This window comes from Coregonus clupeaformis, chromosome 35 (assembly GCF_020615455.1).
Source record: "Coregonus clupeaformis isolate EN_2021a chromosome 35, ASM2061545v1, whole genome shotgun sequence".
Taxonomy (NCBI): Eukaryota; Metazoa; Chordata; class Actinopteri; order Salmoniformes; family Salmonidae; genus Coregonus; species Coregonus clupeaformis.
The window spans coordinates 18,410,677-18,437,982 of record NC_059226.1 but is presented as its reverse complement, the minus strand read 5'-3'; the positions used below and the strand labels follow the sequence as shown (position 1 = coordinate 18,437,982).

At 45.2% G+C, this 27,306-nt stretch overlaps 1 protein-coding gene across 2 annotated transcripts; it reads left to right on the top strand.

Moving 5' to 3' along the window:
* The first annotated feature begins 320 nt into the window (after window positions 1–320).
* LOC123482610 (ATP-citrate synthase-like) lies at window positions 321–26,103 on the top strand. Of its 2 annotated transcripts, XM_045210894.1 has the most exons (28): window positions 321–537; window positions 6,086–6,265; window positions 8,108–8,230; window positions 10,227–10,289; window positions 10,683–10,873; window positions 12,139–12,218; window positions 13,175–13,305; window positions 17,423–17,541; window positions 18,180–18,378; window positions 18,486–18,603; window positions 18,773–18,927; window positions 20,957–21,050; window positions 21,525–21,554; window positions 22,255–22,396; window positions 22,585–22,753; window positions 22,839–22,943; window positions 23,036–23,232; window positions 23,310–23,391; window positions 23,605–23,715; window positions 23,874–24,001; window positions 24,132–24,225; window positions 24,448–24,602; window positions 24,738–24,888; window positions 25,054–25,197; window positions 25,297–25,410; window positions 25,496–25,578; window positions 25,745–25,821; window positions 25,975–26,103. In XM_045210894.1, exons 2-28 carry the CDS (start codon window positions 6,107–6,109, stop codon window positions 26,067–26,069), a joined length of 3,309 nt encoding a protein of 1,102 aa, XP_045066829.1. In that variant the 5' UTR covers window positions 321–537; window positions 6,086–6,106; the 3' UTR covers window positions 26,070–26,103. The 2 variants fall into 2 exon arrangements, with proteins under 2 accessions (XP_045066829.1, XP_045066830.1); XM_045210895.1 differs by lacking the exon at window positions 21,525–21,554 and having other exon boundaries at window positions 322–537.
* The last annotated feature ends 1,203 nt before the right edge of the window (window positions 26,104–27,306 follow it).

Genomic DNA, 27,306 nt, shown 5'->3' with positions numbered 1-27,306 from the left:
CCAAGGGCAACGGCAAAATATAAATAACCTTCATATAGATGGACTTGATTTCACTGCCATATTATTAACTTTTAGTCTAATTGAAAAAGGGAGACATGTTTACTGTCTTTTATGCATGATCATTATGCACGATCATGTGATTCCGTTCTGATTGGCTACAATATGTTAAAAAGACAACGCCAGCCAATCAGTGTCCTACAGTTGAATAGGGTAGTCGTTTCTTTCAACGAGAGGTGGGCGTGAGCGTTATGAAGCAACATAGACCATGGGGTGGTGTGACCCAATTGGAGAGCAGGGATATCAGGCAAGTCTATCGTCAGATAGGAAGAGGGGAGAAAACTGAGGAGAACCCAGAAGTGCGGTCAGTGGTCCACGCCGACAGCCAAACCACAGATAGAAGAAGGAGCAGTTCCCAGTGTCTTTGTCCAAACCGTCCCTTTCCTAGAATTGCCGGCTGTTATCGTTTCACAACCGAAACGATCCAAATCTTCTCAACAGAACCTGGGAGATCTTTTCCACAATTCTCAAGCTATAAAGGTAAGATAAATATATCTATATTGATGTTTACAGATTGCAAGGAGTAATTGAAATCTGACTTGAAAGTTACATAAAGTAGTGTAACATGCGCAGTAAGTAAAAAAAAGCTAACACAAATACCATTGTGTGTGTGTGTGTGTGTGTGTGTGTGTGTGTGTGTGTGTGTGTGTGTGTGTGTGTGTGTGTGTGTGTGTGTGTGTGTGTGTGTGTGTGTGTGTGTGACACTAAGACACTGAGTGAGGAAAAGAAAGAGAGAGACAGGACGAGTTGAACTGGTCAATCAACAGTACCAGTCTTGAACTCATAAAGAATGATGACATTATGAAAGAATCATTGTGGCCACGGCTTAGCTTACTATAGTTTATTTTAAAAAGTGTCGACTCATGGGCTGTGTGGCTGGTCTAAAAGTATGTTTATTTGTTTTGAACATTTCCGTATTGCCCTTAATGTATTTATTTATTGCCATGTTATCATTTTGACCTATTTAATTCTGGTTGAATGGAAATCATAATGAATTAATCATGGCATGTCTTTGACTAGGTTTTCTTTAAGTCAGAATGTTCAAGTGATCATGCATTTTAATAAACTTGGAATCCGACTAATTGAGAATATCTTAATTGACACAAATCATGCATTATTAGTCCACTCTCAAAACACAGCTCTTGCTTTTTTAAAACCACTTCCTTGCTTTCCCCAAGTCCATTAGTCCAGACAGATATCTTCTCTAGCAGGCAGAAAGATGCTTCTTTAAATTTTTGAAGCACTAAAGTATTTTTGTCATTTCGACCTGTCAGACCCAGGTGCAGATGTTTTGGTGCTGTTGTAGTAGAAGGGAAGGTCATCTGGTGGTGAAGGGGACCAGGCCAGGTTAAGGTTAATTGCATTCTGACTTCAGTGCTGTGAAAAAGAGTGAAGATGCTTTGCACAGTGCTTTTCACAGAAACAGAATTTATCAGATTTTCCGATGAGAAGATGCCTATGTTTCCGCTGTCAGTGGTTTTGATAAGTGTGTGTGATATGCATATCACACACACTGGTGTGTGTGCCTTCATCAGTGTGTGTTTGTGTGCCTCATATAGCAGTCTACAAGTGTTGCGCTTCAACTGCTCTTGATCAATGTTATCCGTGCTGGATCATTTATGTTGGTGAGAAGGGGTGATATTTCAAAGCACTGACAAGCCGCTAGCAGAGAGGAAATAGACATACAGTGGGGAGAACAAGTATTTGATACACTGCCAATTTTGCAGGTTTTCCTACTTACAAAGCATGTAGAGGTCTGTAATATTTATCATAGGTACACTTCAACTGTGAGAGACGGAATCTAAAACAAAAATCCAGAAAATCACATTGTATGATTTTTAAGTAATTAATTTGCATTTTCTTGCATGACATAAGTATTTGATACATCAGAAAAGCAGAACTTAATATTTGGTACAGAAACCTTTGTTTGCAATTACAGAGATCATATGTTTCCTGTAGGTCTTGACCAGGTTTGCACACACTGCAGCAGGGATTTTGGCCCACTCCTCCATACAGACCTTCTCCAGATCCTTCAGGTTTCGGGGGCTGTCGCTGGGCAATACGGACTTTCAGCTCCCTCCAAAGATTTTCTATTGGGTTCAGGTCTGGAGACTGGCTAGGCCACTCCAGGACCTTGAGATGCTTCTACGGAGCCACTCCTTAGTTGCCCTGGCTGTGTGTTTTGGGTCGTTGTCATGCTGGATGACCCAGCCACGACCCATCTTCAATGCTCTTACTGAGGGAAGGAGGTTGTTGGCCAAGATCTCGCGATACATGGCCCCATCCATCCTCCCCTCAATACGGTGCAGTCGTCCTGTCCCCTTTGCAGAAAAGCATCCCCAAAGAATGATGTTTCCACCTCCATGCTTCACGGTTGGGATGGTGTTCTTGGGGTTGTACTCATCTTTCTTCTTCCTCCAAACACGGCGAGTGGAGTTTAGACCAAAAAGCTCTATTTTTGTCTCATCAGACCACATGACCTTCTCCCATTCCTCCTCTGGATCATCCAGATGGTCATTGGCAAACTTCAGACGGGCCTGGACATGCGCTGGCTTGAGCAGGGGGACCTTGCGTGCACTGCAGGATTTTAATCCATGACGGCGTAGTGTGTTACTAATGGTTTTCTTTGAGACTGTGGTCCCAGCTCTCTTCAGGTCATTGACCAGGTCCTACCATGTAGTTCTGGGCTGGTCCCTCACCTTCCTCATGATCATTGATGCCCCACGAGGTGAGATCTTGCATGGAGCCCCAGACCGAGGGTGATTGACCGTCTTCTTGAACTTCTTCCATTTTCTAATAATTGCGCCAACAGTTGTTGCCTTCTCACCAAGCTGCTTGCCTATTGTCCTGTAGCCCATCCCAGCCTTGTGCAGGTCTACAATTGTATCCCTGATGTCCTTACACAGCTCTCTGGTCTTGGCCATTGTGGAGAGGTTGGAGTCTGTTTGATTGAGTGTGTGGACAGGTGTCTTTTTTACAGGTAACGAGTTCAAACAAGTGCAGTTAATACAGGTAATGAGTGGAGAACAGGAGGGCTTCTTAAAGAAAAACTAACAGGTCTGTGAGAGCCGGAATTCTTACTGGTTGGTAGGTGATCAAATACTTATGTCATGCAATAAAATGAAAATTAATTACTTAAAAATCATACAATGTGATTTTCTGGATTTTTGTTTTAGATTCCGTCTCTCACAGTTGAAGTTTACCTATGATAAAAATTACAGACCTCTACATGCTTTGTAAGTAGGAAAACCTGCAAAATTGGCAGTGTATCAAATACTTGTTCTCCCCACTGTATACTGTAGTGGGTCTGTCTCCTCCTCTCCTGTGTTATATTGGCCTCGGACCAGAGCTATAGTGACTTAGGGAGTTGCTAGAGCACGATGAGCCAAGGAAAGCCACCCCGGCCAAACCTTCCCCTAACCCGGACGAAGCTGGGCCAATTGTGCGCCGCCCTATGAGACTCCCGGTCATGGCCAATTGTGACACAGCCTGGGATCGAACCCCAGGCTGTAGTGACGCCGCAACACTGCGATGCAGTGCCTTAGACCGCTGCGCCACTCGGGAGGCCACAGGGCTCTTTATCTAATGAAGCACACAGTGAGCCAGTTGGCTGGGTGCTCCATCACTGCAAGAATACTTAAGGGTCACTAGCTGTTTTATTGTCAATTTCTTAGTAGTGATATTACGGAGACTAGAGACTGAGTGGGTTTGTATCAGCACAGTAATAGGACACATTTCTCATCATTGAGCTGTAGCTGTAGCTCAGCTGGTAGAGCACGGCGCTTGTAACGCCAGGGTAGTGGGTTCGATCCCCGGGACCACCCATACACAAAAATGTATGCACGCATGACTGTAAGTCGCTTTGGATAAAAGCGTCTGCTAAATGGCATTATATTATATTATATTATATTATATTAGACATCCATCTGGTCTGTGGTAAAAGCAATGAAAAGCTCTGTCGTAGCCGACCGCGACTGGGAGACCCATGGGGCGGCGCACAATTGGCCCAGCGTCGTCCAGGGTAGGGGAGGGAATGGCCGGCAGGGATGTAGCTCAGTTGGTAGAGCATGGCGCTTGCGACGCCAGGGTTGTGAGTTCGTTTCCCACTGGGGGCCAGTATGAAAAATAACAAAAAAAATGTATGCACTCACTAACTGTAAGTCGCTCTGGATAAGAGCGTCTGCTAAATTACTAAAAATGTAAAATAAAGCTCTGCCTAAGTGAGTGTAGCAGGAAACCAAGGCCAGATCAATAACAAAAGAATTGCAACAATGTGCTTGGGGAAGGAAAGAGGGGGCCGGGGGATGAAGAGGGGGCAGGTGGTGTGGTGGAGGATGGGGGTTGGTCACGTTTGGTACTGTGAGTCTGGACATCCAAGTACCACATTCTGCTGTATAATGTCCACTCATTTCTTTATCAGTTAATGAATATTTAATTTTCAAATCCAAATATATTTAATGTTCTGTTGCAGAGGCAACATAGTGAGTGGTTAAGGCCTTTCTAGCTTGACTGACTGAAATGGTCCCAGTAGACTAGGCTGAAGCATTAGAAACTGTGAGTTTGTCCCATTTAGCATATGGCTTCATTTAAACCAGCAGGAGGATGCCAGGAAGGGTCACAACCCTTGTCTTTACCATGAAAGTAAAACAAAATTAGATATAAACATCCTATTGGGTTCTGGTGTTTTTGCTCAAATTCTATGTGCAAATTTCCCCCTCAAACTTGAGCGTTTTCCCAATAATTAAATGTTAATTTAAGAATGATCAAATCCTTTGTCCTGACCCCCCTCTGAATATCTCCTTGCTGAATTTTTATATATGTGTGCTGACAGCTGCCTTGATAGTCTCTTGGGAATATCCCTAGTATGGAGTTCCGGGTCACTAGGTCATACCAGGACGACCCTTCACCCATTACATTTAACATATTAGTCATTTAGCAGACGCTCTTATCCAGAGCGACTTACAGTTAGTGAGTGCATACATTTTTAATTACAGGGCTTATACACGTGACGATGACATCATAGTAGGCTGACAATCTGGCCATCAGCCTTATCCTGTTTGTGTATGAGACTGCACTTCTGACACTGGCATGTCTCATAATGTGTAGGTCATAGTAGAAAGTCCTCTCCTTCAGGAGTGATGTCCTTTTACCAACGGTTTATTCCTAGCACTACAAACAGTGACTACACCCTTTATTCAATATCAGTAGGTTCAAGGTGTGTCTATATGTGTGGGTGACTGTTTCTCTGTGTTTGTTTGAGAAAGCTATGCATCAGCCTCTCTGAAGGTTGTTTTATCGTCTGAATGATTGAGAGTATTCTCTGTGTGTGTGTGGTGTGTGTGGTGTGTGTGTGGTGTGTGTGTGTGTGTGTGTGTTTGTCTGGCTGTTGTCCTCTACACAAACTCCAGGCCACTATCTGTGCTGTCTCTGGTGATTTAAAGCTGTGTGTCTGTCTCAGGATTCATCTGATTGTTTTCGTGGCAGCCAGGTGAGGGCCCATTACTCCATTAGAGTGCAGGTCCTAGACCTGGGCTAATCAACTTAGCCTCAGCATCACTGCCTGCCTGGACAGGGTATTTTTAGCTGGGCCAATAAAGGATAGCAAACTGAAGAGATGACTGGGCAGATCCTACAAAGTAGATGGAGACTTCTGATCTGCAGTTTGTGTGTATATAAATAGCTCACTATATACCATCATTATCATGTAAGAGGCTGTTGTTAAAGGTCTATCCTCTCTGATGTATCATATTTGGGAACATAACTAGAATATCTTATACTTAAGCTAGTCACCCTGTACTGTAGTCCCCTGTAGCTCAGTTTATAGAGCATGGCGCTTGCAACGCCAGGGTTGTGGGTTCGTTTCCCACGGGGGGCCAGTATGAAAATGTATGCACTCACTAACTGTAAGTCGCTCTGGATAAGAGCTTCTGCTAAATGACTAAAATGTAAATGCAAAAAATGGTATGCACTTATGATTATGATCGGGTTTACCTAATCTCTCTCTCGATCTGTCTCTCTCTCCTCTCAGACCACTGTTTTCTGCTCTACCATGTCGGCCAAAGCCATCTCGGAGCAGACAGGGAAGGAGTTCCTCTATAAGTACATCTGTACATCTGCAGCTGTCCAGAACAGGTTCCGCTATGCCAACGTGACGACTGAGACCGACTTTGACCGGCTGGCACAGGACCACCCTTGGCTGCTCACTGAGGTAAGGAATAACTGACCCACCGAAGGCCCATTTTAGAACCCAATAACCACCTAGTACCTATATCTTAACAGCAGCTTTTATGTCATTCAATCACCAATGGTCAATGGCATAACTGTCTTTTCAGACATCAACTATTTCTTCCTAATGATGACAAGGATTATATTACATTGCAGTCAGTAGATTCAGTTTGGCCACATCATAGTCATAAATCTGGCTCCATAACTATCACAATAGCCACCTTCCCTGACTGCAGCCTGCGTCAAATGATCCATTTTGTTGCAGACACAATCACTTAGGCTAATGGAAGAGTAGAGTCCCGTTAGGACCCTAACGTCCTAGCTAGCAGGCCCATCTTCACTCCAGCCACTCTTCTGGCTGTAAAACGGAAACTAACCAAGTCAATGTAGAGGAGAATGAACGTCCGCATCGCCATTGGAATGTATCAAGAGGAATAACAAGTGACATCCACAACGGGAGGAGACACTCTCTTTAAGAGCAGTCATAATTCCCTCAGAGATGGAGGAGTCTGGGACAGAGGGGTCTAATAGAATTGCAGTATGACTCATCTCCCAGGGTAAAATCTCTCTCTCTCACTCACTCACTCACTCAGCTGGGAGGCTGTTTTAGTGCTTTATCAGGAAGTCGGATGCAGTGAGGTATGGAAGGGTGGAGGATGAGGAGAAGGATAGAGGAGGGCAGGTGTAGGCCCAGATACACGTGAAGCGATGTGACGGGATTGATTAGGAAATTACATTAACTTTCACCCCTCTCTGCCTGGTTTTGCTGGCAGCACTCCAGATGATAATGGCTCCAGTCTCAGAAGTCACTTCTCTCTCCATCTCTGATTGACCCCAGAGAGGTAGCAGCCAGGGGGAGGGGGTAGGACGGAGGAATGGAAGGAGGGACCGAGAGACTGATAAGCAGCTTCTATCTCCAGGCCAACAGACTGTTGAACAGTCACCACTACCTTAGTCACTGTTACTAGCCGGCTACCACCCGGTACTCTACCCTGCACCTTTGTAGACTGCTGCCCTACACTACCAGTCAAAAGTTTGGACACACCTACTCATTCAAGGGTTTTTCTTTATTTGTACTATTTTTTACATTGTAGAATAATAGTGAAGACATCAAAACTATGAAATAACACATATGGAGTCATGTAGTAAACAAGAAAGTGTTAAAAAAATCAAAATATATTTTATATTTGAGATTCTTCAAATAGCCACCCTTTGCCTTGATGGCAGCATTGCACACTCTTGGCATTCTCTCAACCAGCTTAATGAGGTAGTCACCTGGAATGCGTTTCAATTGTGTGTGTGTGTATGTATGTATGTATGTATGTATGTGTGTATATATATATATATATATATATATATAAATTCCAGACTCGTCCTGATATTTCTTTCTTTTTACTTTTTGGATTATGTGTGTGTTACTGCGCTGCTGGAGCTAGAAACACAAGCATTTTGCTGCACTTGCGACAACATCTGCAAATCTGTGTACGCAACCAATAAACTTTGATTTGAGGGAGGGGAGGACCAGGAAACGTACCTCCTGATCTACAGATATAATTCTAATCAAGATGGGCTTAAAATGCTGAGGAATTTTAAATGTGTAATGGTACCTGAAGTGAACTCGCCCATTTGTGCCACACCGTAAATTTAATCGTCAGCATATAAACTCTTATCATAAACAACAAATTAGCAATGTGTTAATGTGAGGTCAACTACTATATCCTGTCAAGGGTAGTCTAGTCTAAGGATGATCACTAAATCACAGTCACTTATGTCATTATCCTGGTGTTGTGATGCTAACAGTTCGATCATGTTGTCTGTTCCCTAGCGGCTGGTAGTGAAGCCAGACCAGCTGATCAAGCGTCGGGGGAAGCTGGGACTGGTAGGTGTCAACCTGGACCTGAAAGGTGTCCAAGAGTGGCTGAAGACCCGCCTCATGAGAGAGACCATGGTAAGTCATTGCCCACACACACACACACCAAGTCATCCTGAAGTGGATCTTCCAAAATACAGTACCTACAGCTAGGTTCAGGCCCATTCCTGGTCATGCACATTGAAACCCATCTCCCCCTAGGCTCTTCAGTCTGCACTGTAGTGAACTCTTTCACTGTTTACTCTGTCTCTAACAGAACATTTGTTTCCACTCTGCCCTCTCTTTTCTGATATTTCTGTCTTTATCCCCTCTTTCCCATGCCCACTAGTATTACCCATCCAAGTTAAGTGTTTGTTTTGATGTATGTTTAACTTTGCCTCCAGAGCTGCACAGATTGCTAATGAGCTCTCTGTCAGGTGGTAGTCAATCAGGCCAGTCAGCCGAAACGGAGAGTCCTGCCAGTGAGTAAACATGTTTCGGTGGAAGCCGAGCACGCTACAGTAGATCCATCACTCTGTGTGCCACATAGACGTTTGTGTGCTTCATAAACCATGGGCTAAGAGAGGGAGCGTGTGTGCGCATGTGTGTGCGTGCTTGCGTTAGAGGTAGGCAACTGTTGGCTGCTGGATATATCACTGGCCAGACATTTTAGATGAAAACGTCAGTGGCTGTTGGAGAACATAAATATTAACAAATTAATTCACAGGTTTAAGATAGTGTCTATCTGGATGAAGCGTTTTATTTTGACTGGCTTGAACAGATGTTGCTGTCAATTTAGAATCTGGATAACTTGTTACAGTTATAGAACATATTTCACAATATGTTGTGTATTTTCATTGTTTAGATGTGTGGGTTGCTGTATATGGGATAGTTGGTGTGCTTGTGCAGTAGCTGGATATTGAGATTACAGAGGGTGGTACTGGGTATTATACTACAGTTTGAGGTCTACAGTATGTGTTAGTTGTGTGAGTGAATGGCATTCTGAAATGGTGTATTTATGTGTGTCTGGACTAGAGAGAAGAGGTGAGCAGAGTTCAGTCACTGTGAACAATTTAGTCTGTCAGCTCGACTTTTTGTTCTCTCTCTACTTTTTCTGTAAATCCTCAGCCTACCAAAGATGACTCCCTGCCTGGCTATTTCCCCCACTCTTTGACACCATAGCTTCCCTTAGTGATAGGGTGTAACCAGGATAGTTCATGTGTTTCCAGGCAAATGGGTGTGAACATGTCAGGGGTTGTTATGTATCATATCAATTGAATTGACCCCTTTTGGTCACTACTTTTAAGTTTGTGTAAAACTTCAATCATGTTTCACCTTCCTACTTTTTTGAGATCCTTACTCAATACATTCCTCCGACCTTTTCGTCTCTCTCCTCCTCCTCCCTCGTTCTCTAGGTAGCAGTGAGAGAATCAGTAGGGAGATCATTTCTGTCTAAATTGGCCTCAGCCCATCTTTAATCAGACGGCCTCTTTTCTCCCCTCATCGTCCCTCCTTTATTCCGTCTCTTGGAAATGTCAACCTCTCTTTCTCCCTCCTTTTTTCTGTCGGCTGACTGCTCTCCCTGGTTGTTTTAACACAGGCAGTGTGACAGCCAGCTAAATGAGCTCGCATGTTGAAGTCACTTAGGACTATACTAGACTACTGCTCTGTGTGGACGTCATCCTCTGTCAGTTTGGGCCTCCTTTATCCCAACTACACTTTCTTGTCCCATGGCCTGATTATTTGAACTTTGTGTTCACTTTGTGGCCTTGAGTTGTGTTAATTCATTCTGCTCTCCTCTGCTTTTTATAGCCTCCCTATCTCCTTTTCTCTCTCTCTGCTTCTCTCCCTCTATCAGTCCTGAGGGCATACCCGTAAACAAGTGCATTGCTGCATTATGATGGATCCTCCACTCGCTACAGCTGGCTCACTTCAGCTGCTCAGAGAAATAGTCATTATAGCACTGTAGTCTCCCATGGGAATTCATGATGATTTTGCCAAATTAAATGCAGCCTTTTTGCTCCATAAGTTCTCTATTTCTCCTCAACACAATGTGTGTTTGAGCTTCTAAATAAGTGCTGTATGTCTTTCTCAGGTGGGAAAAGCAAAGGGGATCCTGAAGAACTTCCTCATCGAGCCATTTGTAGCCCACAAGCAGGTAAACTATCAGTGTGATTTCTCTAGTCTAGCTACCTCCGAGGACTGCAGCCCAACAGGTTTTCCAACTTACTTGAATATCATTCATGAGTAGTGTGAGGTACTGCACCTTCACTAAACAGTATGTCAAATCTCAAGGAGTGGCTTTAAAGGGATAGTTCACTAAATAAATATATTTTAGTATTTTCTTCATTAGTCAACTGTTAATGCCATCCCAAACAATGATGCATGTCAGCAGTCAAGTTTTCAAGATTGAGCACTTTAAGTACAGAGCAAAAACTGTGATGAAGATAGTTTTAGAGTGAATTATCCCTTAAACAAAATGGCTTCTATGACATACAAGTCTCTGGTTGTCTATAACTGACCTGTGTGTGTGTGTGTCCCTATCCCTCAGGAAGAGGAGTTCTATGTGTGTATCTACGCCACACGGGAGGGAGACTACGTGTTGTTCCACCATGAAGGAGGGGTAGACGTGGGTGATGTGGACGCTAAGGCCAGTAAGTTGCTGGTAGGAGTGGATGAGAAGCTGACTGAAGACGCAGTGAAGAAACAGCTCCTGACCCATGTCGCTGCAGACAAAAAAGCGTGAGTGACGCGAGACATACTGCATTCATTTAAAAAAACTGATTTGTACTTCGTAAGAGAGATCATTTGCACGCTAAAATAACAAGATACTAGATTAAAAGAGGGTATATTTGTGGGAGAGAACACCTCATTCATTCTGAGGTAGAGAAGTGGAGGGTTAGAGAAAGAACGTGCTGTTGCGCAAAACTAAAGCTGGCTGGCAAGCAATGGTAGCACCACACAATACAAAACACAGAGAGGGGAAAGCGAATGGCGAGGTACTCTGTGATGATGCAGTAAAGCTGGAGGGAGAAGGAGGAGGGGGGTGAGTTCCATTAGACAAATGATAAACTCCCTCCGCTACGAGCTCGCCTTTCTTCGATCACCCCCTCCTTTCATCCCCTCTTAGCCTTATTCTGAGCACGTTCCTGGAGCCTGACGTTTATTTTGATGGGTATGATACAGTGACCCACCCAACTCCCCCCTCCCTTCGTTCGAAACAGCTCTCTGTGATGGCAGGCAGGGCCTGGCTAGGCTCACCACGGTCTTGGCTGACATTGAGGAAGACGGCTCTGCACTGTTCACCCCCCCTCTCACCCTCTTCCCTCCTTTGGATCTAGGACCGGAGCGGTAGCCCCATCAGAACCTCTCAGTGGGAGAGGAGCTTAGTCACTGTGGGTGTGATGCGTCGGGCCTGACCCCCTCACTCCCTGAGGCCAGTGTTCTCCTGGTAGCTAGAGTAGCCCTCCTGACAGACAGAAGACTGACGTGGTCACAAGGCCACAGAGCTGCCTGCACAGCTGACAGACAGGCAGGCAGGGAGAGAGGAAGAAATACTGCCCCCACCACAGCCCCCCTTCCTCCTCCCTTTACCCTTCTGTTTTGACAGGAGGAGGCGCAAGTAAATTAGATTTTTCCTTCATTGTAACGAGGCTTACCAGCTAATTTAGAAGTGCTGTGGAAAAGAGCTGGTTCCTCCTCCAACACTCCCTCCACCCCTCCCTCTTTCCCTCACTTCTTCCTTATTAATGTTGCCACTTGTTTTTATGGATTTAATGCTATATAAAGGGTGTGACTCACTGTTCAAAAGGACAGTGCTATCACTAAGGGACATTAGAATGAACATTCAGTTGGCAGATCTTCCACTGAACCATATTTATTTCCCTGCACATAATAAAGAAGATAAAGGGGCTGTCTGTATTTTAGGGAAAGTTGAAAGGTTAAGGTGTAGCTATAAAACAGCTATAAAACAGTTTAACCGGTTGTCTGGTTGTTTCTTCCTGCAGGGTTCTGGCCAGCTTCATTGTTGGTCTCTTCAACCTGTATGAAGACCTGTACTTCACCTACCTAGAGATCAACCCACTGGGTAGGTCCTGTCATACAATCCTACCACAACCAACACTCCTACCAACCTCCTACCACAGCCTAAACATGATGCTCTGAACAACTCCCTAATCCAGACATACACTCACAGCCTCATCATTTTGTCATAGAATTAAGAAGTTTGAGGGGGAGAAATAAAGATCAAATGGAATCTAAAAACAATTCCTTGTGGTAAAACATATAGAGGAGCAGAAGTTCATTACAACATTCTAATTCTGAGGGGGGAACTGGTTCAATAATTCATGTTCCTGCTGTTTGATGACTGCAGTGTGTTTATCAGGGTTTAATTGGTCATCAGTACCAGGTTATATGCCCCGTGGCAGCTGTTCCTGTGGTGGGGAGAGGATTGGGGCTGCTGAGACCTCCCCTCCTGCTTTGATGTCTCCCCCACACCCCCTGCCTCCCCAATCTCCCCCTCCTGCAGAGAGAGTAGGGACTAGGGAGGTTAGGACGCCCCCTGGGGGCGGACATGGTCCTCTCTCATTTCCCCTGTGTTCTATTTTAGAGATCACCCCCACAGTGGCACCGCCGGAGACGAGCAGGTTTCTGTTGAAACTACACGAACGAACACACACAGTGTAACAGTGTTTATCTAAATAAAACTGTGCCGTTTCCAACCATACCTGACCCCAGAACAAATCCACTTAAGTAGGATGGAAGCAGTGAGGTACAGATGGAGAGCAGTCCTCTGATTCAATCAGTGGAAGAAGCCAAGTGAATATCAATAAGAGGATGTGGCTTTTTGCCTTCCTGTATTTAACCCCGGGTTAACATGCTTCTATTTGCCTTCAATGTCGTGTCTCTCTCTCTCTCTCTCTCTCTCTCTCTCTCTCTCTCTCTCTCTCTCTCTCTCTCTCTCTCTCTCTCTCTCTCTCTCTCTCTCTCTCTCTCTCTCTCTCTCTCTCTCTCTCTCTCTCTCTCTCTCTCTCTCTCTCTCAGTGGTCACGAAGGATGGCGTGTTTGTGCTGGACATGGCGGCTAAGATCGATGCCACGGCTGACTACCTCTGTAAGGCCAAGTGGGGCGACGTGGAGTTCCCTCCACCCTTTGGCAGGGAGGCCTACCCTGAGGTGAGGACAATCACATGACTGCTAGCCAGAGGCTGCTATGTCCCTTTTGTTACATTGAAGGAACTAGAAGGATAAGGGCAGCTCCAAGGAAGTCATAACCCCCTGTAGCTCAGTTGGTAGAGCATTGCGCTTGCAACGCCAAGGTTGTGGGTTCGTTTCCCACGGGGGACCAGTATGAAAATGTATGCACTCACTAACTGTAAGTCGCTCTGGATAAGAGCGTCTGCTAAATGACTGAAATGTAAATAACATATTTTTATAGATTCGCTTTACAAGTAATTGTGTATCATGTAAAGACCAGGGTTGGGGTCAATTCCAGTCAATTCAGAAAGTAAATCCAATTAAACATTTTCCTAATTGAAATCATGGCAGAGAATTTGAATTTCAGTGTACTTCAGAATTTAAATGGAATTGACCCCAACCCTGGTAAAGACTTTACATATATTTTCAAATAAGCCTCCACCTAAATTAATCAGCATAAAAATCCCAGATGTACATACTACAGTTTGTCTGAAGTTTACATACACCTTAGCCAAATACATTTAAACTCAGTTTTTCACAATTCCTGACATTTAATCCTAGTAAATATTTCCCTGTGTTAGGTCAGGTAGGATCACCACTTTATTTTAAGAATGTGAAATGTCAGAATAATAGTAGAGTGATTTATTTCAGCTTTTATTTCTTTCATCACATTCCCAGTGGGACAGAAGTTTACATACACTCAATTAGTATTTGGTAGCATTGCCTTTAAATTGTTTAACTTGGGTCAAATGTTTTGTGTAGCCTTCCATAAGCTTCCCACAATAAGTTGGGTGAATTTTGGCCCATTCCTCCTGACATAGCTGGTGTAACTGAGTCAGGTTTGTAGGCCTCCTTACTTTTACATTTAAGTCATTTAGCAGACGCTCTTATCCAGAGCGACTTACAAATTGGTGCATTCAATTTAGGATAGCCAGTGGGACAACCACACTTTTTTTTTAATGGGGGGGTGTAGAAGGATTACTGTTATACTATTCCAGGTTTTCCTTAAAGAGGTAGGGTTTCAAGTGTCTCCGGAAGGTGGTCAGTGACTCCGCTGTCCTGGCGTCGTGGGGGAGCTTGTTCCACCATTGGGGTGCCAGAGCAGCGAATAGCTTTGACTGGGCTGAGCGGGAACTGTGCTTCCGTAGAGGTAGGGGGGCTAGCAGGCCAGAGGTGGATGAACGTAGTGCCCTCGTTTGGGTGTAGGGTCTGATCAGAGCCTAAAGGTAAGGAGGTGCCGTTCTCCTCACAGCTCCGTAGGCAAGCACCATGGTTTTGTAGTAGATGCGAGCTTCAACTGGAAGTCAGTGGAGTGTGCGGAGGAGCGGGGTGACATGAGAGAACTTGGGAAGGTTGAACACCAGACGGGCTGCAGCGTTCTGGCTAAGTTGTAGGGGTTTAATGGCACAGGCAGGGAGCCCAGCCAACAGCAAGTTGCAGTAATCCAGACGGGAGATGACAAGTGCCTGGATTAGGACCTGTGCCGCTTTCTGTGTAAGGTCGGGTCGTACTCTGCAAATGTTGTAGAGCATGGATCTGCAGGATCGGGTCACCGCTTTGATGTTAGCGGAGAACGACAGGATGTTGTCCAGGGTCACGCCAAGGTTCTTTGCACTTTGGGAGGAGGACACAATGGAGTTGTCAACCGTGATGGCGAGATCATGGAGCGGGCAGTCCTTCCCCGGGAGGAAGAGCAGCTCCGTCTTGCCGAGGTTCAGCTTGAGGTGGTGATCCGACATCCACACTGATATGTCTGCCAGACATGCAGAGATGCGATTCGCCACCTGGTTATCAGAAGGGGGAAAGGAGAAAATTAATTGTGTGTCGTCTGCGTAGCAATGATAGGAGAGACCATGTGAGGATATGACAGAGCCAAGTGACTTGGTGTATAGACAGAATAGAAGAGGGCCTAGAACTGAGCGCTGGGGGACACCTTACTCGCACACGCTTTTTCAGTTCTGCCCACACATTTTCTGTAGGATTGAGGTCAGGGCTTTGTGATGGCCACTCCAATACCTTGACTTTGTTGTCCTTAAGCCATTTTTCCACAACTTTGGACGTATGCTTGGGGTCATTGTCCATTTGGAAGACCCATTTGCGACCAAGCTTTAACTTCCTGACTGATGTCTTGAGATGTTGCTTCAATATATCCACATAATTTTCCTTCCTCATTATGCGATCTATTTTGTGAAGTGCACCAGTCCCTCCTGCAGCAAAGCACCCCCACAGCATGATGCTGCCACCCCTGTGCTTCACGGTTGGGATGGTGTTCTTCGGCTTGCAAGCAACCTCCTTTTTCCTCCAAACATAACTATGGTCATTATGGCCAAACAGGTCTATTTTTGTTTCATCAGACCAGAGGACATTTCTCCAAAAATTACGATCTTTGTCCCCATGTGCAGTTGCAAACCGTAGTCTGGCTTTTTTATGGTGGTTTTGGAGTAGTGGCTTCTTCCTTGCTGAGTGGCCTTTCAGGTTATGTTGATATAGGACTCGTTTTACTATGGATATAGACACTTTTGTACCTGTTTCCTCCAGCATCATCACAAGGTCCTTTGCTGTTGTTCTGGGATTGATTTGCACTTTTCGCACCAAAGTACGTTCATCTCTAGGAGACAGAACGCGTCTCCTTCCTGAGCGGTATGACGGCTGCGTGGTCCCATGGTGTTTATACTTGCGTACTATTGTTTGTACAGATGAATGTGGTACCTTCAGGCATTTGGAAATTGCTCCCAAGGATGAACCAGACTTGTGGAGGTCTACAATTATTTTTCTGAGGTTTTGGCTGTTTTCTTTTGATTTTCCCATGATGTCAAGCAAAGAGGCACTGAGTTTGAAGGTAGGCCTTGAAATACATCCACAGGTACACCTCCAATTGATTCAAATGATGTCAATTAGCCTATCAGAAGCTTCTAAAGCCAACTTAGTGTATGTAAACTTCTGACCCACTGGAATTATGATACAGTGAATTATAAGTGAAATAATCTGTCTGTAAACAATTGTTGGAAAAATTACTTGTGTCATGCACAAAGTAGATGTCCTAACCGACTTGCCAAAACTATAGTTTGTTAACACGAAATTTGTGGAGTGGTTGAAAAATGAGTTTTAATGACTCCAACCTAAGTGTATGTAAACTTCCGACTTCAACTGTAGATCTGTTTCCTCATTAGTTTATTTTTTTTGCTGACTAGATGCACAGTGATAAAGGTTTCAGTTCTTTCCTGTTTATTGAACGACACATGACTATTTTATGAGTCCTCTGGCTGTCCCAGCTATGGAGAGGGATGTTGATCAGGAAAGGGACTGGGGCAGTGACTAGAACAGAGATTAATCAGCCTTGACTCTGATTACTGAGTTAGTACCTTATCTCCATGGCGATACCATAGCACACCCCAGTAGCGACGGTCGTCAGGGTGTAGGGCTACAGGGACAACAGGGATGTAGTGACCTCATTAGATGTTATAATTCTATGCTTAGATATTCTGTCATCTGTCTCCATTTCTATGGCCTAGTCTAGATTTAAAATGTTAGACCAGTGTTTTTGTCTTTTTTATTGTTGATTTAATTGGCTTTTGTTTTGATAGTTGTTTTTGACAGTATGGTTAATGGGTCTCTGTGTGTGTGGTTCTGGCTGATCTGAGACAGAGGGTCTATCTGGGTGCTGTAGGCACCTTACGGGCCCGTTTAATTGGGCTGCTGTCAGTCTGGGGTGGAGCCACAGGAACAGCGGGGGCCTTTGATTGGGTGGGTCCCCAGCTGTGTCCCTCACTGTCACAAACAACCAGCTCTGATTGGCAGCAGGCTGTTTTAATCTGCGGAGAAATAGTGATATTTGAAGGTGTGGACCTGGGCTACTAAAGATGTATCAATGTTAATGCATGTTTATCGTCTGTCGTTGAACCAGGGTCAAATGAGTTTGAAAGGTCTGATTACTGCTGCAATCAGGAAACCACAACCACTACATTTTACATTTACATTTTAGTAATTTAGCAGACGCTCTTATCCAGAGCGACTTACAGTTAGTGAGTGCATACATTTTTCATACTGGCCCCCCATATGAAAAACCTTCAGCTGACCTTCCCTTTGGCTCTTGCAGGAGGCCTATATTGCAGACCTGGATGCCAAGAGTGGTGCCAGTCTCAAACTCACCCTGCTCAACCCCCGCGGAAGAATCTGGACCATGGTGGCAGGAGGAGGGGCTTCCGTCGTCTACAGGTAGAGTCACCAATCACAATGTCTCAATCTCAGCCATGGGTCTTCACCACTCTCAGCATGCCAAACAATGTTACTAAGAACATGTTTGGAGTTTCTGTCTATACTCCCATATTCTTACATTGGGGTGTTGCTAATGGCCCTGTTAGCTTAGTTTCTGGCTGGCTCCTAAGCTACGCTACCTTGGTTGTAATTGGGTTTAGCATTAGGAGAGTGCACCAGCTAGTGATGCAACAATCAGAATGATGGCGCAGCAGCAGCCGAGACCAGACCAGACGCTGCTGCTCGTTCAGCAGAGAGCTAAATGAGATCCTCTAACGATGCCATCTTAACGAGAGTCTGGAGGAATGAGGAGAGTTCCATCTGTCAGGGGCATGAGGCGTAACGTACACACACACCTGCTGTGACTGAATGCTTCTGTGGATTGGAGTTGTGTCTGTTTGTACAGATTATTTTAACAGTGTTTACAGACTGGGAGAGAGAGCCTGTTGGTTGATATAATTAAACTTTCACAATGGCAATGCACTACTAGGCTGAATATACAGTATACTGTAGATGTTTCGTTGAGGTGATTGTGTGTGTGTATTGTCTGTGCACCCCTGTGGTTGTGTGTTTTATCAAATGGGATCCCTCCTACACAGTGACACCATCTGTGACCTGGGCGGGGTTGACGAGCTGGCCAATTACGGGGAGTATTCAGGAGCGCCCAGCGAACAGCAGACCTATGACTATGCCAAGACCATCCTGTCCCTGATGACCCGCGAGAAACACCCCGACGGAAAAGTCCTGATCATCGGAGGAAGCATTGCAAACTTCACTAACGTTGCAGCCACATTTAAGGTAGATATCAAAATTGATCCACAGAGCTGAACACAATGTCTGAAGCAATTGTGATTTAGTTTCCCATAGGGTTAGGCTACTCTGAGATCCTCTCGTCTCTGTTCCAGGGCATTGTCAGGGCCATCAGGGACTACCAGGGCCCCATAAAGGAGCATGAGATCACCATATTTGTCCGCCGTGGGGGCCCCAACTACCAGGAAGGCCTCAGGGTCATGGGCGAAGTGGGTGAGTAGCACCACAATAGATAAAAGTGCCTTTTGCAAGAGATGCTCATGGTCTTGTATTTCTCCTAATTTCCTCTGTGATAAAAGGTCAAGCCAATGCTATTTTTAGCTTTGATTGACACACTCGACCTTCTGAAGACATTCACTGTGTGTGTGCCATGTTTCCACAGGTAAGACTACTGGCATCCCCATCCATGTCTTCGGCACAGAGACTCACATGACTGCCATTGTCGGCATGGCGCTGGGCCACCGACCAATACCCAAAGAGCCTCCCGTCGCCGCCCACACCGCCAACTTCCTGCTCAACTCCAGTGCCAGTTCATCGGTAGGTTACACTTGGCCTGTAGTTAGTTAAAGGGCAATTCCACCACTTTTCAACCGCATATTCATTATCTCCAGCACCATACCAGTGTCTACATATGTGAAAACAGCACATTTCTAAGTTTAGTAGTAAAACATATAAAGATAAAGGGGCAGTGCAGTCAAAAATGTGATTTTGCTGTTTAAAAAAAATTATTTCCACACTGAGGTCAAAATAATACTCTGACATTTTGAAAATGATAAGCCCTTTTAATGTAAGAGATTTTGGAGAACAAAAATGCCTGGAATTTCAGCCTGTTCAGGTGGGATGGAGTTTTTGTCCCACAGCATGACATCACAATCTGATCTGATTATTCTGACCAATGAGCAGTCATCATTTATTTGCATTTATACAACGGGTGGGTCTAATCCTGAATGCTGATTGGTTAAAACCGCATTCCAGCCGGTGTCTATTCCACAAGTTTCCACGGCTAAATCTATGATGTTAACATGCCTATTTACTCTGTTCCATCTGACTGCGCAATCCACTGTCTCATCAGCCCAGTTATAAACTTGATCTCCACTATAAAAAAGCATCTAGACATTATCTCACATATCTTTTAGACTAACATTTCGTTTTCAACAGTGGAGATTTGTATAGACCTTGCTGTCTGTCTCAATATTCAAATTCGATCTCCTGCTGTCTCATAGTAATAAACGAGTCAGGACGAGACGGACAGGCAGGCAGCGTTTCTCAGCCAGTTGAAATCATGAATCAGCTGGCATAATTTTTATGGATATATACAAAGAAATGTCCATTGAAAAAAGGTAAAAGGAAACGCGGCTAATTTGCAGTCTTTCCAGCTTCCGTTTGAAGTGATTGTGTTACTGTAGCTGTGTTGTTGGCTAGCTCCTCTGAACAACAGTGTCCTGACGAGTGAGCACATTTTCTATGCCAGGCGAAATCGCACCTCATTAGCTCATTGTTATGGATGTATCCAAATAAATGTCACTAGAAAACAGCTTAAACAAAAGCTACTTTGCTGTCATTCTGGCTGCACTTTTTGACATGACTGTACGTTAGCCGTAGTTGGCTAGCTAGCAAGCAAGGGATAAGAACGTTTCCAGCCAGTATGGCAATGGAACATTTAGATCGAACGACTGGCCAGCCAACTACGGCTAATTTACAGTCATAGAAACAGAACAAAAATACTTAATGACTGGGTCGCCTCTAGCAACCCTAGATTTGTGTCGGGACTATATATTGTGGAAGGATGAAATAGTATGAATAGATTAATCAAAATAAAGCTTTTAATGAAAGATGTCAATCATTATTTGAATATGTTGGTAACCCGTTGTATAAAAGTGATAATGCCCTCGAAGCCGGTGTTTGGAGGATATATTGGCACGGTTTGCCAGCCCGAGACGAAGAATGTGCTGCACCGGGGCTTTCAGAGAGATGTGTCTGTGGTCATGTGTGTGTAAGGGTAGGGGACGATCTACATCCATTTGATGATGGATGATGTCAGGGAAAAAATATGGGGGAAATAATATGAAAGCAGCAAATACACATGCACAGTTTCGCAAAAGTGCCGATTGGGCTTCCTGGGGAATGCACCCATCTCATTCTAAACACAGCTCCACTATGCAACAACTGAATGTCGTTTAATGAATTTGAATGAATTTAAAATGTGGGTCCCACCATGTAGATTGTTTTCAAAGAAAGTTCAACACACGAGTCCACTGTGCCATAGACATAGTCTGTACACAGGGCCCGACTGTGCAGCTGGCATCACTGCAGGTTTATCAAACAAGGCCTCATTGTAAAGCTTGCACCATGCTACTCTCTGGCTCTCTCTCTCTATGCAGGTAATGTGGCGCTGTTACAAATAAAACATGACCGTTTTTAGGCAAGTCATTAAAATCGAGGCTATTCTATGAAGGCATGTGTGCATCAGGGCTGGAGTTAACATGATTAAGCTCTTCAACAGAATGTTACACCTCTTCTCCTCTCTCCTGTCTTCCCTCTCTTCTCTCTCCTCTGTCCTCTCCAGACCCCAGCCTCCAGCAGGACAGCCTCCTTCTCTGAGAACAAGGCTGGTCCCGGGGCCTCGCCTTCCAAGAAGGCCAAGTCAGGGGCCCTTCCAGGTGAGCTCCTCAATGAGACCACACACACATACAAACATGTGAAATGTAAGAATGATGCTTCTCAGGTAGTTATGTAAAAGTCTTGCCACGTTTGCTGTAATGCAGGGTTGGGGTCAATTCAATTTAAATTCCAGTCAATTCAGGAAGTACACTAAAATTACAATTCTCTTCAATGCTTTTTAATTAAGAAAATGTAGAATTGGAATTTTGTTTATTTTCTGATTTGACTAGAATTGAAATGGAATTGACCCCAACCCTGGGAGCAAGAGGCTTCCTTGAGAGCCCCTGCTCTCATAAAATGTGAGTTTCTGTGTCACCGCTCCCCCTAGTGGCCATTAGGGGTCTCACAGCCCACATCAGCCCAGCATCTGTTGTGAAAAGCTTTCCCTTTTGGAGGGTATTATCTACGCACATTCTGAATGTAATAACATTGATTATATTGTTTCTGTTTTTGTTATTGTCGTGGCGCCACAGAGCGACAGGCGTCGTCAGACAGTCCAGGAGGTAGGACACTCCCCTGTCAGACAGACGGACTAGGGTGGGCCTGGGACATGGCTCTCCTCCTAGCCCCCCTGTGAAGCCCTCGAGCTGGGCCGTGTGCTCCTGTCCTCTCCTCTCTCATGCTAGAAGTAGCTTCTATTTCTATGGTGTTCTAAGGGTGACATGGGAACAACTAGGACAATATTGACGTATAGACAACTACATTTCTGATCACATTTGTAGTCCTTAGAGGGGAATATCTGACATCCAGAAATATACAGTGATAACATGTTGTTTTGGATGGTTGTGGGTTCAGTTTCTGTCTCACTAACCCCTGTGGTTTCCTGTGGGTTGTGTCTCAGTCAGCGGCTGGCTGTCAGTGTTTGGTTCCTTCACTGTCTAGTAACTGTTTACCCTGCCGTGTGTCTGTTCTGTTGATGTTGTGTGCCCTGGTCTATCACACCTCTTAGCAGAGTAGGATATGACTTCTTTAAAGCTCATACCTCTCTGTAGTGAGTTAAAAGCCCTTTCTCTGCTGGTGCGGTAGTAAGGAGATCAAGCTATTTTTTTCTCCCTCTACGTAAGTGCGTGTGCATGCCAAACCTCTGTTCATTGTCTGAGTGACTTTGTATTTTGTAGTTAACCTTCCCTTCCATCTTTCTCCCTCCATCTTTCCTCCTTTCCCTCTCTCTTCCTTGTCCCCTGTGTGTTCCTGTCCCTGCAGTCAAGGCGTCAACCCTCTTCAGCAAGCAGACCAAGTCCATCGTGTGGGGCATGCAGACGCTGGCCGTGCAGGGCATGCTGGACTTTGACTACACCTGCTCCAGGGATGAGCCCTCTGTGTCTGCCATGCTCTACCCTTTCACGTAGGTGTCTCTTTCTTTACTTCCTGTCTCTCTACTTCCTGTTTCCTGTATACCACTCTAACTAACCCGAGACCACAAAGAGGTGTTGAAAATAACAAGCATATTTATGGTCAATACCGTGCGTGTGCTTATCTATTTGTCTGGTTTGTCTGTCGATGCCAAACTTTGTGACTGTCTGTGTGTTCCAGTGGGGACCACAAGCAGAAGTTCTACTGGGGCCATAAGGAGATCCTGTTGCCTGTCTATAAGAACATGGGCGACGCCATGAAGAAACACCCGGAGGTGGACGTGCTCATTAACTTCGCCTCGCTCCGCTCTGCCTTCGACAGCACCATGGAGACCATGCAGTACCCACAGGTTGGTAGCGCCTCCATGCCATCCATAATGGTGAGAGCGCAGTAGATCTGACCGACTGTAATGCTTCATTTCCCCACCTCTCCAGATCCACACCATTGCCATCATAGCCGAGGGCATCCCTGAAGCCCAGACCAGGAAGATCATTAAGAGGGCGGACGAGAAGGGTATCACTATCATCGGCCCGGCAACGGTAGGCCCCTCCTACTCTACCCCCTCACTTACAGTATGTGAGGTCTGCTTTAAAGGTGTAGAGAAGAGTGTCTTATCTAACTGTGTGTCCAGGTTGGAGGGATCAAGCCTGGCTGTTTTAAGATCGGGAACACAGGGGGCATGCTGGATAACATCCTGGCCTCTAAGCTGTACCGTCCAGGCAGTGTGGCCTACGTGTCCCGCTCTGGAGGCATGTCCAACGAGCTCAACAACATCATCTCCCGCACCACCGACGGAGTCTACGAGGGAGTGGCAATCGGAGGAGACAGGTAAGAGAGTGGCTGTGTGAATGGGGTGGATAAGATTACTGATGTGTGTGTATAATTCATGCTTATTTTTTCATTAGATACCCAGGCTCAATCTACACAGACCATGTGCTGAGGTACCAGGACACCCCAGGGGTAGAGATGATCGTAATGCTGGGAGAGGTGAGGATCTGAAAGACACACACATCTACATCACTGCTGCTAATGGCCCATAGAAAAAGAAAGCTTATCCTTTTAACGCAATCCATTTCTTTTCATCAAGCATAGCTAATTAACATAGACATTTATGACCAGATTAATTCCATGCTTGGATGCTCGCCTCTGCAAATGTGAGTGTGGACTGTCTTTTAAAAGCACTGTTGGTCTCCCTTCTAGATTGGCGGCACAGAGGAGTATAAGATCTGCCAGGGCATCAAGTCAGGCAGGATCACCAAGCCTGTGGTGAGCTGGTGCATCGGGACCTGTGCCACCATGTTCTCCTCAGAGGTGAGTGTGATGGGCAGCGTGAAGAGTTTTGGGGGGGTTAAAGGTCATTGGATTGATATCACAGAGACTTGCAGGGCAGGCATACTGTGAGAAAGGGGTCTGGTTATGGGGTTTGTGACTGTTTCCTATGATATGCTGACCCAGTCTGTCACCTGTAGGTCCAGTTTGGTCATGCTGGAGCGTGTGCCAACCAGGCCTCAGAGACAGCCGTGGCCAAGAACCTGGCTCTGAAGGAGGCCGGAGCCTTCGTACCTAAGAGCTTTGACGAGCTGGGAGATGTCATCAAGTCAGTGCAGAAAATCACACAATGATATGATTAGAAAAACATTACATCCAAGCCACAACATAAAATTGACTGTTTAGTAAACATACAAAAGCACTGTCGTGAAATTGAACTTTCCCATCCTCATGTACAGATCAGTGTATGACGACCTCGTTGGCAAAGGAGTCATCGTTCCAGCTATGGAGGTGCCCCCTCCCACAGTGCCAATGGACTACTCCTGGGCCCGGGTGAGTAATGCAAACCAGTCAGTGCCATGCTGGCACATGTCCCCTGTGAGTTAACGGTGAATCAGGATCTCTTATTGGCTCTGGACAATGCTATCGGCTTCCATATAAGGCAAACTTCACCGAACCGCATCAGACTGTGTTAAACTGAAACAGATGGAGAGCAATAGGAGGGTACGGTGACTCTCTCTCTCTCCCCCCTCTCTCTAACCATCTGTGCTGTAGGAGTTGGGTCTGATCCGTAAGCCAGCCTCCTTTATGACCAGTATCTGTGATGAGAGGGGCCAGGAGCTTATCTACGCTGGAATGCCCATCACTGAGGTGTTCAAGTCAGAGATGGGCATGGGAGGAACCCTGGGACTGCTCTGGTTCCAGAGGAGGTACGCTTCTATCCCCCAAAACGCTCAATAATAATAATACAAATACTGTTCACATAAAACATTAAACATACTCTATCATAATTGAATTCAATTACAATTCTATGTCTCTGTGTCCTGCCTCCTCCTTGCCCCAAGGCTGCCCAGTTATGCTTCCAAGTTCATTGAGATGTGTCTGATGGTGACTGCTGACCATGGTCCTGCCGTGTCTGGTGCCCACAACACCATCGTCTGTGCCCGCGCTGGCAAAGACCTTATCTCCTGCCTCACCTCTGGCCTGCTCACCATCGTAAGACCGTAGTCAAGTCAACCTCTACATACTTAGACCCACTCAAACCAGCAGAGGAGCCTCTTCTGAAGACAATGCCTCTGTTTAAATAAATAATTAATTGAGCTTTTGTAGTCGAAGTGTGTCTCCTATTTGAGAGTTTCTTTCTGTGTGTGTGATTTCCAGGGGGACCGGTTCGGAGGGGCCCTGGACGCTGCAGCCAAGCAGTTCAGCAAGGCGTTTGACAGCGGCATGCTGCCAATGGAGTTTGTCAATAAGATGAAGAAGGAGGGCAACCTGATCATGGGCATCGGACACAGGGTCAAGTCGGTGAGCACTGTCCCTGTGTCTCCTTTTTGGATGCCATGTGTCCTTCATGTTTTTCACTGTGCAAGTACTTTGTGTGTGTGTGTGTGTCTGTGTTTTCAGATCAACAACCCAGACATGCGGGTGCAGATCCTAAAGGACTTTGTGAAGAAGACCTTCCCCTCCACCCAGCTGTTGGACTACGCAATGGATGTAGAGAAGATCACCACAGCCAAGGTACTAACCCTGTCATCCTCTCCTGCAGCCTTTATCACCCTACTGGGATCATCTGTTCTAAACCATGTCTCTGCTGCGGTTTCAGAAACCCAACCTGATCTTGAATGTGGACGGTTTCATTGGAGTAGCATTTGTGGACCTGCTCAGGAACTGTGGTGGATTTACACGGTAGGCTAGCTAGCTAATGCTATTAAACTCCAGTCAATTACATTCTGTACATTGCAACTATACTACTGTGTCTGGGTCAGCCGGCTTTCCCTTTTTGTTGTCCTTAGCCTACATTCAGTGTTGCATTAACTCACCATTGCCCCCTGATGTTTGTCCCCCCCCCCAGGGACGAGGCTGATGAGTTTGTGGAGATCGGAGCGCTGAATGGAATCTTTGTCCTGGGGCGGAGCATGGGCTTCATCGGTAAGTCGGGGGTCAGGGGTCATGACCCTGATGAGTTTGACCCCTAGAAATGGTCATGGGAAGGGGCTGTGGTGTAAGGATCAGGGGGATACGGAATATGATATTGATAAAATTGGAACCATACCTATAGCTATAGTTCTACTTCTCCCTCAGGTCACTACCTGGATCAGAAGAGGCTGAAACAGGGTCTGTACCGTCACCCGTGGGACGACATATCCTACGTTCTCCCCGAACACATGTCCATGTAACCATCGAAACCAGGCCATGACACCCCCTCCCACCCACCCCGCACCCTAACCTCCACCCCCCACCTGTACTGTGTTCTGTCAGCCCCAAGTGGTGGGAGAGAAAAAAATGGGGACTGATATTATTATTGATGTGGCTTTGCAACAGTAATAAGGACAACCCTTTTAAAATTAATGCAGTTTTAGTTTTTTTTTTATCAGTTAGCTGATCAAACATGCTGCAACCCCGTTAATAATAGCAAGGCCTGCAAAACTGTGAAGCCGCATTCAGACAGGGTGTCTAGAGAGGCCAAGCAAGCTGCAGAGAATGAGAAAAGAGCCTCATTCATTGATTGACCCTTAACCCTATAGTTTGGGGAATGCAATTCATCCAATTCAACTCTTCCCAAGATTACCTCTAGGGATACAGATGATTGTCTTCCTGTTTACTGCCAATACTACTGCTATTACTACTACTACTATACTACTCCTATGACTACAGTGAAGTACGTTGAGACTGTATCTCCCACTATCATCTCTCTCCGTAAACCAAGCATGTGTCTGTGTATAACAGACTGTTCCTGTGTGTCGCTGTTCAATTCTCTTTCTTGAGCGTGTCGGTGCCATATTAAAATCATATGCTTTATTTATGTATAGATGTATTAACAGCGGACTAAATAAATGTAATAAGAATGTAATAGATAGTATCAGCATTTTTGATGTACTGTAAATGCCCATGAAGCGGTTGTGTTTAAACCGTAAGATATGCCGCTGACCAAGAACATTGGGCTGTAATACAGAGAAAAGCTCTTCCTGTGTCCCAACCAGGACGGTGCCCAGGATGGCAAAGGGACCATAGAATGCAGCATTATTTATCTGAATGTTACTAGCTAGACCAGATCCATTGTGACCGGCTATTTCTCGAAAGATGTATCTGTCTGTACTATTTGTGTTGTCATGTCATCACAATTTTAAAACTTTGTTTGACCTAATGTGATGTGAACTGAACGTGCCTCTGTAGAGATGGGTTGTAATATATTTTCAGAACGGTGTGACTGAGTATATTAAAGATGACCTATTGGAACACAACTCTGTCTGGTTCTTCCAGTGTTGCGGATCATAAAAGTAATGTGGTATATAATCAGCATTTAATTGTTTCACTGTGTCATGCTCCATCCATCAGTTTATTAAGTCATTGGTTTAAAAATAGATTAATTTATGAAATCATATCCAATAACAACAGATGAAATGATGTAGTGAG